At 38.8% G+C, this 14,247-nt stretch overlaps 1 protein-coding gene across 2 annotated transcripts in view; it reads left to right on the forward strand.

Moving 5' to 3' along the window:
- Window positions 1-992: 992 nt before the first annotated feature.
- The window catches only part of LOC143721259 (transcription factor Maf-like), a 45,933-nt gene continuing 32,678 nt past the window's right edge, over window positions 993-14,247 (forward strand). For both annotated transcript variants that reach the window (XM_077211550.1, XM_077211551.1), the window contains exons 1-2: window positions 993-2,366; window positions 14,116-14,183. In XM_077211550.1, coding sequence (XP_077067665.1) covers window positions 1,399-2,366; window positions 14,116-14,143 — 996 coding nt within the window. In that variant the 5' untranslated portion in view covers window positions 993-1,398 and the 3' untranslated portion in view covers window positions 14,144-14,183. The remainder of the gene's footprint in view (window positions 2,367-14,115; window positions 14,184-14,247) is intronic.

Raw genomic sequence — 14,247 nt, forward strand, 5'->3', positions numbered from 1 at the left:
GAAAGATGTAACCAAAATGTACCAACACACCCCATACTATAATAACCCTGAAGTGGCTTTATTACTAAATAAGGTTGATCGTTGAAAAAAAGAAAACATGTTATTTTTGTATTATTATTTTACTTTTCTATAAATTATTGTTTGATCCCACTGATGGCAAATACCTATGCACTTAATGTGAATGTTTGTAAGTGATGGAGAGATGCATTGATATGTCATGATAACTGTGAGTGACACACACACACACACACACACACACACACAGATGAAGCACTGCACTAATGGACACACGCTCTTCATCTCGGCCGAAAGGCGGCACTGTTGAGTTTTGAAACCACATGCCCGACCACGTTTTGTGGGACAGTTGAAAAAAATTAAAAAATTAATATATTCACATTAAAACAACATAAATAAGCGTACTCTGTGGAAACCATGTGGACATTTTAATTGGTTTAGTAGTTACAACTGTCATTAACATATTCGTTCTGTAATTCTTCCTCTTCAATATATCTTATTATTAATATATATATATATATATATATATATATATATATATATATATATATACACACACACAAACCAATAATATTTTCCTTTAAACACAGCATCATTTCTGTATATAGTTACAGTAAGTCAGTAAGTGTATTTTAAAGATAGCTATTAATATATCAGATAACATACGCATGGTGTTTTTTTTGATCATGCATCATGTCATACTCTAAGATTTTAAACACTAGCCTATACGAAAAATGCAATGAATGAAAAGATGTGTTTACCTGCTTTTAAATACCAAAAGAAAGAAAAATCATTGTCCATAAAGGGTTAAAGTCGTCTTTGATCTCTCTGTCAGTTCTGACAGTTCGGAAAACTTTTGTTTCTTCTCTAGTATGTAAATTGACCCTCCGATTCAGCGAGCCTATTGGCTACGAGTCCGAGTCAATTTCGTATTTCAAACCTGACGTCAGGACGGCTATAAAACTCAGCATTGCTTTTATACTCTCATGCTCGGTGATCCTTTAAAAACTCTAGAACAAGCCCGGAGTGCTTTTTTTTCTCCCCCAGCCAAGCATCCATTTGCCAATCACATACATGTTACGGTCTTCGTTTCAACAAAACTATTGAAAAAAAAAAAGAGAAAGCCATGCAGTGTTAAATGTCCGCGACTCAAACGCGTCGACACTCGCGTACAAAGAGAGAGGAACTGGAGACGCGCGCGCTCCTGCGTCTGTGCGCGAGAGGCGAAACGCGTCAGTTTAAAAAATAAATCGGCGCTCACGAACCCTTTTCTTTGCTTTTGAAGAATTAAATAAAGAAATCACGCTGGCTCACGCTGTCTCGAACCCGACCACTCTGACAGCTGCTCTTCACCCCCTTTGGAGGACTGTCAACAGCAAAAGGATGGCATCAGAACTGGCAATGAGCAGCTCCGACCTGCCCACCAGTCCCCTGGCCATGGAATATGTTAATGACTTCGATCTGATGAAGTTTGAAGTGAAAAAGGAGCCGGTGGAGCCCGATCGCAGCATCAGCCAGTGCAGCCGCCTGATCGCCGGGGGATCCCTGTCTTCCACCCCGATGAGCACGCCTTGCAGCTCGGTTCCCCCTTCCCCAAGCTTCTCGGCGCCCAGTCCGGGCTCCGGGAGCGAGCAGAAGGCGCACCTAGAGGATTTCTACTGGATGACCGGCTACCAACAGCAGCTCAACCCGGAGGCTTTGGGCTTCAGCCCGGAGGACGCAGTGGAGGCGCTGATCAACAGCAGTCACCAGCTCCAGGGCTTCGACGGCTATGCGAGAGGCCAGCAGTTCAGCAGCAGCGGCGCCGGGCCGGGAGGCGCCATGGCCGGGGAGGAGATGGGATCGGCCGCCGCGGTGGTGTCCGCGGTCATCGCTGCCGCCGCAGCGCAGAACAACGCGCCGCACCACCACCACCACCACCACCACCACCCGGCCGGGCACCACCCGACGCCCGGCGTGCCGTCCAGCGGCAACCCGCTCAGCCACCCGCACATGCACCTGGACGATCGCTTCTCGGACGAGCAGCTGGTGAGCATGTCCGTGCGCGAACTCAACCGGCAGCTCCGGGGGGTCAGCAAAGAGGAGGTCATCCGACTCAAACAGAAGAGGAGAACCCTCAAAAACAGAGGCTATGCCCAGTCGTGTCGCTACAAGCGGGTGCAGCAGAGGCACGTGCTGGAGGGCGAGAAGACCCAGCTGATCCAGCAGGTGGACCACCTCAAGCAGGAGATCTCCAGACTGATGCGCGAGAGGGACGCGTACAAGGAGAAATACGAGAAGCTCATCAGCAGCGGCTTCCGAGAAAACGGGTCGAGCAGCGACAACAACCCGTCGTCCCCGGAGTTTTTCATGTGAGTTTATCGGCACTTAATAGAGCAGCGGTGTGCAAAAAGTTTCGCACGCGCTTGATTCCCGCTGTATTGGATTGGGCGCGAGCGGGGCACTAACTTTTGTTTTTGTTTTGTTTTGTGCAAAATTTAGTTATGTTAAATTTAATCCAATTATGAAGAAATCAAGCTTTAGAGTTTAGCCTGCATAACTTTTTTGGACAATAGCCTATAGGACATTTTCCATTTTTTCGTTGTTGTTTTTCTGTTGAAACTGTAATATGTGGACGTTATTTTATTTTATATTTCCCATGTTGTCCCGTGCCTCGTCTTGCGTAACTTTTAAGTTCACATTTTTTTTGTAAAGTTCAAGTGGCACATGCTGGTTCCATGAGTGCACGAGCACAGACTGCGCGAGACTCGCATTGTGTTCGAAACTACATTCCGTGTTGTTGTGCAGAAGTCTTTTTAAATCATGTATTTATTTGTGTATCAGACGCGGCGACACACACACATGCTGGTCATGTTGGCTGTTTCACCTGAACGAACTGAACTGATTACACTCATTTTGTCATTGTCTGGTCTTGTCCACTTTTTTGGGACTCGGAACAAAAAAGTGTGTGGCATCTCTTCATCCCCTACATGAAACATTGCCTGTCATTTTTGTACTCCACTTTCAGCGATGATTCTGTATGATTATCCTCTTTTTTCCCGGATGAAGTGACATTATTTCTTAAACCCCACTGAAACAATTGTAACTAAGACTGTGGAAAAAAAGGTTTTCAATTTGACAAATGTCACTCCACATATTGCTTGACATTAAATATGGGACATAACCTAAATGAGCTATTTCAAACTGTAAAATGGACTAAAGTGTTTATAATTATTCTCATTAAAAAGAAGAATATTGTATCAATGATGAATGAAGAGTATGTCTTGGCACGCGGTCGAAATACTTGATACCTCTAACTACAAATCAAATTATTACATTAGGCTAGAGAATATTGAAATATTTTGGAGCTCGTTGCTTTAAAACATTTTACATGCATCAGGTGGGAAATTAAACCTTTAATAACCTTAATAATACCAGCTTATTCGTGTGTAGACTTACATATATGTTTTATTATTTGATATCGATTATTTCACAGATATGGACTGTATACAAACTGGAGCATCGTCATAGTTCATCAATAAATGTTAAAGATGTAAAATCAGATGTTCTCGTGTTATTTATTAGAGTATACGGATAAAATGTGTGAATATATTTAAATAACATGCTGATCTGGAAATAAAATAAACATTTTTTATTTTTAATGTCTGATAGTTTTGAGGAAAGTTCACGATTTCACTTGTTGCCGCGTGACTTTTCGCTCGCGCTTACAGAACAATATATTCTCTTATTAAATCTTTAAATTATAATTCAATTAAATCTTTAATTCAATTAAAAAAGATTTTAAAGATACAATTATTTGTATTTGAAAGAAGCCAACTTAACATTGTATGCAGCAACATTTCCTGATAAAGGCGATAAGCTTCTTTGCACACGCTTTAGCCTATTCAATAATTCACTGAAGACAGATTCGATATATTAAAAATACTCATTTACAAAACCAAATCGTCTTTTTAAGTAGCACTTGATTTTGTTTTCAAAATAGCACTTAATGTTTAGGGGTAAAGAAGACTTTCCTCCTCTCTTTTCCGTTTTTTAAAACGGCTTTCTGTTCCCCCGCTCCGCGAAATAATCTCATGCCTGCAGTTTAAACTCCTCTTATCACACTATCAGTTTAGTTTCGCTGCCCTTGTTAATCATTAATTTAGGGACAGTTTATACTTGCTTAAACTTTCATTTCAATAACTGGAATATTCCACAAAAGAAATCATGATTTTGGCAAACAGATTCGCCATTAAAAATACAATGAAATCTGTAAGTTAATCAATTATGAGGGTTGAGACTATGACTCTATGGAAAATTAACAATTAATAACCTCTATTTCTTTTCTACCTCTCACCCTTGACAGCAGCCATGCCCATAATTATCAGTCTGCTTAGAGTTCACAAAAAAAATGAGTTTGTTTTTCATATTCAAAATTCAAAAGCTTATGATTGATTGTACATCTACATACACCATAACCTCCGCTTACAGTAGCCTATAGCTAACCAAATAACAGCCTGTTTCTCAAATCTTATTTTACTCTTGTTCTCTTCAGGCCAATCATTCTTCCTCTCATGCCATCACTATTATCAGCCCCATAATAATTAGAAGTGTCTGAAGCTTCCTCTCTGGTTGTCACAGCAAACAGGATGTGGGCGCACAGCTGGAAAGAAAGTGTGTGTGGGATGTCTGAATTTAGGGCATTTGTTGAAAAGGTATAGTGGCTCATCAGCACAATGATCATTTGAATGTGAAACGGATGACGCACAGACCCTTAAACACACGGACTCGCTCACATGACAGGCTCTGAGCTCAGGGAACAGGCCGTGGAAAACACATGATTAACAGTGGAGAAAAGAAAAGACTTGTTTCTGCTCCTTTAAATTGATGAATCATTGCTGATTTTCCCCATCTGAGGATGGGCTGCGTTTGAGTGGCTGTAATTTATGGATTTTCTGTCTGATGAGGTCAAAATGCAAAACTAGTTAATGACATCACCGTTACAACTCAGAACTGAAGATACACACTGTTTTAAAAGAGCACTTATAATTATACAATTAAATACATAATATAGACACATTATCCACTTCAGGCATTTTAGCCAGATAATATTTTTTGTTTGATTTTTGGTCACACAGAATATGACACTTTTGGTGTGTCTTTAGAAAACTACAATATTGTTACAAAAATTCAGACGTGAAATTTCAACGCCATGCATCGCAAATTTATCACATGAATTCGTCAGTGCAAATCAGATTAAATGTGCAGCTAATATCATACCAATCCATATTTCAAACTCTCATTTTATCTTGGTTTTCCTGTGTCGAATCAAAAAGCAGTATCAGGCACAATCAAACATTTAATGATGTACTGAGACGCATCCTGTTTAGCAGCTTCTGATGAAACGCCATTACCATGTACGAAAACATGTCATTTCAGCTTGTGAATGAACCCAGTGGATTTCACACAGCGTGTATATTCACAACTGGGCTCCATAATCGGCACGCATAGAACAGATCACCAAAACACAGGCACACCAATCCATGCATCCACAGAAACACACACACACACACACACACATGCACAGAAACACACACACACACGCATGCACAGAAACACACACACACACACACACATGCATTCACATGAAACACACACACACACACACACATGTATTCATGAAACACAAACACACACACACACAAGTGCACACACACACACACACACACACACACACACACACATGCACAGAAACACACACACACACACGCATGCACAGAAACACACACACACACACACACACACACATGCATTCACATGAAACACACACACACACACATGTATTCATGAAACACAAACACACACACACAAGTGCACACACACACACACACACACACATGCGTTCACATGAAACACACACACACACACACACACACACACAGGCATTCACATGAAACACACACACACTCACACACGCATACACACACACACACACATTCACAGAAACACACACACACACGCACACATGCATTCACATGAAACACACACACACACACACACATGTATTCATGAAACACAAACACACACACACACAAGTGCACACACACACACACACACACACACACACACACACACACACATGCACAGAAACACACACACACACACGCATGCACAGAAACACACACACACACACACACACACACACACACATGCATTCACATGAAACACACACACACACACATGTATTCATGAAACACAAACACACACACACAAGTCCACACACACACACACACACACACACACATGCGTTCACATGAAACACACACACACACACACACACACACACAGGCATTCACATGAAACACACACACACTCACACACGCATACACACACACACACACACATTCACAGAAACACACACACACACGCATTCACAAACACACACACACACACACATTCACAGAAACACACACAAACACACACACGCATTCACACACACACACACACACACGCATTCACAAAACACACACACATCATGCATGCATTGAAAGGAATGCACACAAACTGCACACACACCGCAGTTGCACTTAATTGAATCAGTGTGTATTGACACCATATGTGCCCTAATCATTGTGTGCGGGCAGTGCTGATTAGGTTATTACAGATAATATAGTTGTCTTCTGTCACAATATTAGTCCTTCGCATCCGAGGTCAACAATAGGAAATCACAGTTCAACTCATGCATATTGACATTTCAATCATTTCCATACAGCAGCGTTACAGGCTAATATCTTTAATCACATCAGACGCTGTCTCTGCTGGGAGTCCATGTTTAGCTTGGCAGGCTTTTTTCCTGAAGCGCTCCCAGTCATTTTCTCACAGCGTGGATTAAAAATGATCGTCGTAACTGCAAGGCCTCGTGGAACGCAAAGAAAAATGCCAGTGTCAAGCTAGAGTCGACTGAGTTGACAAAATAATTTGTACAAATGCATTCTGGGAAATGCATTAAAGAGGCTAACAAATTTGGAATAAAGTAGGGGTAAAACTTTACAATAAGGTTCATTAGTTAACATGTTAATGTATTAACTAACATAAACAATGAGCAATACCTTTGATACTGTAGCCTATTTATTAAACTTTTTTATTGTTAGTTAATAAAAATACTGCTGTTCATTGTTTGTTCATGTTCACAGTGCATTAACTAATGTTAACTAATACAACCTCGGATTTTAATAATGTATTCAATGTTAAAATTGATATTAACTAAGATTAATAAACGTACAATTATTGTTCATTCTTAGTTCAGGTTAACTAAGGTCGTTAACTAATGTTAACTAATGAACCTTTAGTTATTGCAACTACATTATTTTACAATTTATTTAAAAAATATATTGATAATCAAGGCCATGACTTCTCTAACAAATACAAAAAAAAGTTAAAAAAAAATAATAATAATTAGCATAATTTCAAATGACATTTATATCTATTTGACTTTTTCTGGCACGTTTTCCAGACGTTCCACAGCATTGCAGGAGATTTCCATCCGGAGGCTCAGAAACTCTGGGATCCAAGCTCATCTGCATCTCTCCACGCTAAACATTTCCATTTAGAGTGATTTAGAGGAGGGAGTTTATGTCCTGCCATGTGCGTCCATCATCCGCGACCCCTCTCTGCCTCTGTAAACCTGACTTATAGAAAAGATAATCGTTTAACTGGCCTCCACCGCTACACTGAGGGAATGGATGTGTTTGTGTTGATTGCCGGAGGTTTGAAGCTTTGAGAAGTCACGCGTGATGCGAAGAGTTTGTTTTGGGGAATCAGCCATGCGTCACATCATTCTTCATCAAACATGGGAAAATAAGATGATGAGATATATAATAGAACCATAGTCAAATAAATGAATAGAAAAATAATACATTTGGGTAACACTTTACAGTAAGGTTCATTAGTTCATATATTAACTAACATGAACTAACAATGAGCAAAACATTTGTTACAGTATTTATTCATTTGTTAATGTTAGTTAATACAAATCCAGTTGTTCAATGTTTGTTCACAGTACATTAAGTAATGTTAACAAATACAGCCTTTGATTTCAATAATGTATTAGTAAATGTTGAAATTAATATTAACTAAGATTAATAAATGCTGTATACGTGCAGTTCATTATTAGCTCATGTTAACTAAGGTAGTTAACTAATGTAACCTTATTGTAAAGCGTTACCGAAATCTGCAATAACAATGTTGAGCTTCATGTCATTTGATTGTTATTTCTTAGTGAAAACTACAAAAGGAGAGATTTAGTAGAAGGTTCAAGCTGCTCTTTTACCAATGCAAGTGAATAGTGACTGCAAAAAACAAAGTATCGTAAAATCATTGATTGCAAGGTTATTACAAATAATATAGCTGTCTTCTTTTTTCCCCTCAGTTTATTTATAGGTTTCTCCACATATTACAGAATTACAAACATTCCAGGACACAGTTGTACAATTTAACATATGTAGAAAAAACAAGGGAAAAGGGGTCAGATCAGAAGATCCAGGGATCCAGGACATACCTAATATAAAGGGAACAATTATTGACCCCAAATAAGAATGTACAAATATACCCAATAAAGTACCAAATAAGCAAAAACTATGTAGGGAACATATTTTGTCATAAAAAAATCATCCTTTTCCCAATAGATATTGGCCCAAGGAATAAATCAATGGGAGTGGGAGTGGGGAGACTTGGACATTGAGGGTGCATATGATGGATAAAACTGCGAGCCTGCAATTATCGGAAAAAATTGTTTCTGGGCAGTGAAAACTTATCCACGAGCTGTTGAAAGAGTGCAAACACATCATCTATATATACACCTTTAAACATTGGGCCATATGTTGCCCACTGGGGAAAAGTCTTGTCCATCATTGATGGTGGAAAAGCAAAGTTTGACGCTATAGGGGCAGACAAAATGTTTGTAATCCATAATACATATCCATAATCCATAATAAGCCTAAACTGTCTCCAGTTTCGCAGTGAAGTTTTTACAATTACATGTTTTGTATAGGGAGAAATTGAACACAGTAAGTTGCCCAGTAATAGTGTCTAAAGTTGGGTAAGCCCATACCCCCAACAGATTTGGGTTGTTGAAGAAGCGCTTTGCTAATTCTAGCAGTCTTTTTATTCCAAATAAACTATGAGACTAAACTGTCTATTCTCTGAAAAAAGGATTGAGGGAGAAAAATGGGAATGCAATGAAACAAATACATAAACGTTGGGAGGGTATTTAGTTTTACTGAATTAATTCTACCAGCTAAGGATATAGGAAGTACCGACCGTCGTTCAAAGTCTTTCTGAACCTGAAGATTAGAGGTTGATTAGCTCTAGATTATCAAAATTAAATTGAAAAAGGTCTTGAAATCTTGTTATACAGACCCTGAGATATTTAAAGTTGCTCTGTGCAATTTTAAATGGTAAAGTGGTATTTTGTGGCCACTGCATTCAATGGGAAAAATTCACTTTCGCCTAGTAGCCAGAAATTAAACCAAATAATTGTAAATTGTTAAGAAACGCAGGTACTGACACAGAAAAATCAGAGATATAAAAAAGAAGATCATCTGCATACAATGAGACCTTCTGTTCAATACCTAATCTTGTTATTCCTTTTATTAATGGGTCCGATTTTAAAGTAATGGAAAGAGGCTCGATGACAAGAGCAAAAAGCAGTGGGTTTAGAGGACATCACTGGCGGGGGGAACGGTAAACATTAAAGTATTCTGAACGAGTATTATTAGTAACATTACATAATCGCATAATATTAAAAAAGGATTGTCTACTTTTATTAGAATAGCCAGTCTGGTCTGAAGATATGATTGAAGCCAATATAGATTCCAGACGCACCGCCAATAATTTTGATAAAAGTTTAAAATCAACATTAAGTAAACTAATAGGATGATATTAGGAGCCGTCCAGAGGATCTTCATCTGTTTTTAGGATCAGGGAGATCGAGGCCTGATTAGGTGTTTGAGGGACTGTAGATCAATTAAATGATTCGTTGTAAATGTCCAATAATATGGGAGCCAATTTGTTCAAAAACTTCTTATAAAACTCTACTGGAAACCCATGCGGTCCAGGACATTTGCCACTTTGCATAGAGGAAGCAGCTCAAGCAAGTTCATGATGTACTTCAGCTGATCAACACTATTAGACTCAACTGTAGGTACTAAAACAATGAGAGATTCAGAGAGGTTGGCAGTTTGCTCAGATGTATAAAGGGAAGTACAGTAATCTTTCAAATGATTGTTAATTAATATGGGATCTGTCGTTGTCCCTGAAGGTGTTGTAATCTGGGGAATAAGGTGGGAATCTGAATCGTGCCGCAGTTGGAGAGCCAGCAGCCGACCCGCTTTCCCTCCTCGTGATACCGAGAGCTGGTTCTGACCAGTACATCCTCTACATAACATGTGGAGAGTATATCGAACTCTGCCTGTGATGATTGGCGTTCCTTATAAATATCTGGAAATAGGGGAAACAGCATATTATCTGATTTAGTTATTTTCTGTGTTATCTCAGAACGCCTCTTTTTGTTTAACCTTGTCTAATGGCAAGTATGATATTATTTCCCCCCCTAAGAAATGCCTTCAGGGCTTCCCAAAAACGAGATGCAGATATCTCCGGACTGCTATTTGTGGATATGAGGAAATCTATTGGATGAGAGACTGTTTTCTGATAGCATCGGTGTTGAATCGCCACCGTGATCAGTTCTTCTATGGTACTAGTGTTGGCTTCGATCGTCTGTTGCAGAGGTTTCAACCAGCCTTTAACGTCTGATCGCACTGTAGTAATCTCAGACGCAAGTCAGTGGGTAATGAGTCAGTTTTCTGACAAATCTCACTCTTGCCAGAGTCTGAAGACGTGACGGTCCCGTGTGAATCCCGTTAGCGTTAACACAGTTAGCGTGGCCTGAGGAGAGGGCCATATTTACACTTATAATCAGTGTAAGAATAGTACCAGGGTTTAGGAAGCTAGTTTTAAGTCATATAACAACAAAAAAGTGATTGTGCTGTTCAATATATGAGTAAATCTGCAACCTTTTCCGGGAGCGATCGAAAACACGTCTTACATTCTCAACGCGCGACAGCGCCACAATCATATACTCTTCTGTCACAATATTAGTCTTCTGCATCCAAGGTCAACGATATGAAATCACTGACAGTTCAATTATTTACATACAGCAGAGTTACATTATTTTTCATAATTTTTTTGGGTAACACTTTACAATAAGGTTCATTAGTTAATGTATTAATCAGCATGAACTAACCATGAGCAATACATTTGTTACAGTATTTATTTCAACTCTGTTAATGTTAGTTAATAAAAATCCAGCTTTTCATTGTTTGTTCATGTTAGTTCACAGTGCAATAACTAATGTAAACAAGATTTGAATAAAGTATTTGCAAATGTTGAAATTAACATTAACAAAGATTAATAAATGCTGTATTTGTGCAGTTCATTATTTGTTCATGTTAACTAATGAACCTTATTGTAAAGTCTACCATTTATTATTGTTGCAATATATATATTAATTTATTGTTATTTTTCCCCATTTCTGATTAACTATACCTTAATATATTACGATGTCTAAAGATTGACTGATTAACATAGCCCATGTGTTTTGTGTTTTATATAGCGAGCAAGAAGGTGCCTGGATTCAGTACAGACTAAAAAAGTCCATCAAAAAATATATATTTTATGGATTGCATCGTGCAAAAAGTGCAAAGTGAATGAAAAACAAATTAACAGGAGCAAAGGTTTCAACACATTGCCAACAAACATTCACACTTTTCTTGATATAATAACAATTTCTTCTAGTTTTCATGAGTCTTATAAAGCCAAAACAGCTTTTCAGAATCTTAATGTTTGCCTGAAATATCCCGTTAATTGCAAAAGTATTAAGGAAGAGAACATAGACGAGTGTGTGTGTGTGTGTGTGTTTTGGCCTTGTGCCCATCCTGTGTTATACCTGCATCTCAATGAAGCTGGCAAGGTGATTTACTGGCAAGGTGTCTGGACTGCAGTCTCTCTCTCTCTCTCTCTCTCTTTAACCAGCGAGTCAAAGCGACATTGATCTCTCAGCCAGGCAAGGTGACCTACAGAGCCCAACTTCCCAAGCCTTTCTTCCCTCGTCTTCATCTCTCCCCCTCTCAGTGGCGGGTCGTGACCCCGGCGAGTGATGTCATGTCCTGTGGCAGAGAGCGCAGCAGTGAGGGGAATATGAAAACTGAAGCAAGTCCTTGAGCTGCTCTGTGCCACTCGTATCAATAACGTGCTTCACAATGTCCCGTTTCAGCACTCTTCCGCTCTTACTTTGCTTTTGAACCACTGTTGCCTCTATCCTAAAGGGAAAGCACAGCCAAAAATTACTATTTTGTGATTCATGTGTATTCACCTCGAAACGTTTCTCTCTCTGTGTCTTTTGATATGTTAAAGTCTGCATGAAACAGTTGTTCTCTTCTTTTCTTCCCTATTGTGCCATATATCCGAGTGAAACGGCTTCTCAAACAAGAACAAATGTGGGCGGGGCTTGATTTTGTCCGTGGGAATTGATTGGATGGCTGTGGTTTGCTATTGGTGGATCTCATGTGTGTGACAGGTTGCCCCGCCCTCATCATCAGAGAAGAGATGTAGCAAAGTTATTTTAGTTCAAGATTACTAGGCATAATGATGTGGACGGTTAAATCATGTATAATAAATATAGCAATATTCCCCAAAAAATAATATGAATAATCAATTTTGATTTCATGGTGACTTTAATGATTTTTTCAATCGAATAGCCTATAAAAACATAGCAGACTATTCTGCTATTCTCTAAACAGTGGAAGTGGATGGCGACTTTGTTTGAGAAAAGTATAATGCAAACAAATTTAAAGCAATATAAAAGGAAAAGTTCACAATAAAAATTTTTTTTTTTTTAAATACAAGGCTCAGTGGAAAAATTCCCCTCTATTTACATTTCTCTTGAACAAAAACAAACCATATTCACATTCACTACAGTTTCCAGCTGAAGTGGACACCAGTGGAAGTAAAGCACCAATATTTATGCTGTGGAATTTTCGTAAATACTAGTTTCCTGGTAAAAAAAAAAATAATAATAATAATAATAATAATAATAATAATAATAATAATAATAATAATAATAATGCGGACATGAACGCCCTCTCAAGTAAAAAATGGAATACGATGAGCTCCTATTCACAACAAAGTATGAAAAGGTGATACGATGTCATGTCCTGTTTGTGAATAATACTGAACGGGTTTGGCGCCACTTACTGGACGTTTCAATTTTAAATTCAAAGTGCGCGAAACACACAGGAAGCAACGTATTATTATAATGCAGAAATGTCCTCATAGCCAAGTTTTTCCACTTTTGGGGAGGTTAGAAAGGAAAATTTCATTAGTTTATCACTCAAATGTTGTTCTATATTATTTTCTGTCTTCTGTGAAACACAACGGAGATCTAACCTTCTGTTTACAAGAAACGTGTTTCAAATGTGGGGCGTTTGGATAGAGACAAGACAGTTGAAGTGCAGCTGCGCGCAAGCAAAGACGTGTTCGCGTGAACGGCAGGTTTTGGGTGAGCTGAGCTCTCTCTTAAAGCTCGTTTAAAGGGCGTTTTAAATCTCTTTTAAAGTTGTTATCACTGCATTTATACGCTGTTCACATCCTGAGGTAGAGATGTACAGGATGGATGTTGTTGTTTGCTCTCTAAACTTTCTGGAGATATTTTACTCTAATAGAGTTTTCTGTAAACCCAAAAGTCACGCGCAGAGGTGTGTGTGCGGTGGCGTGAGGTCAAAGTTCACCAGCGCAGTGATTACAGAGCAGAATAAATGGTGTGTGTGAAGTGAACTGGGTCGAGGGATTTAACGGCTGTTTCCAGTGCGGTCTGTAGGGAACAAGTGCTAACTTTAACTCTGTCTAACAGAAGCACTGAGCGTATATGAGGAGGAAAAGTGTGAGTTACACCGCAATTTCTCTCGAGTAACTGTGTCTATTGAATATTTATGCTTATTTTATAGAATTATAGTAATTATTTTTTGTTATCTCTCTTTCTTTTACATATTTTGTTCATCCTTGAAGGACATCACGAAAGTTTCTACACCTGTGATACGACCTCTGACCCCTGCCCTTTGCCCCTGCAGTCTGAGGTAAGAGCAAAGATTTTGAATCTGACTAGATGAAAATTATTTATGAATTATTTAAAAAAGAACA

This window comes from Siphateles boraxobius, unplaced genomic scaffold (genome assembly GCF_051911475.1).
Source record: "Siphateles boraxobius isolate OS27281-9 unplaced genomic scaffold, OSU_SipBor_1 65, whole genome shotgun sequence".
In the NCBI taxonomy this organism is placed as follows: domain Eukaryota; kingdom Metazoa; phylum Chordata; class Actinopteri; order Cypriniformes; family Leuciscidae; genus Siphateles; species Siphateles boraxobius.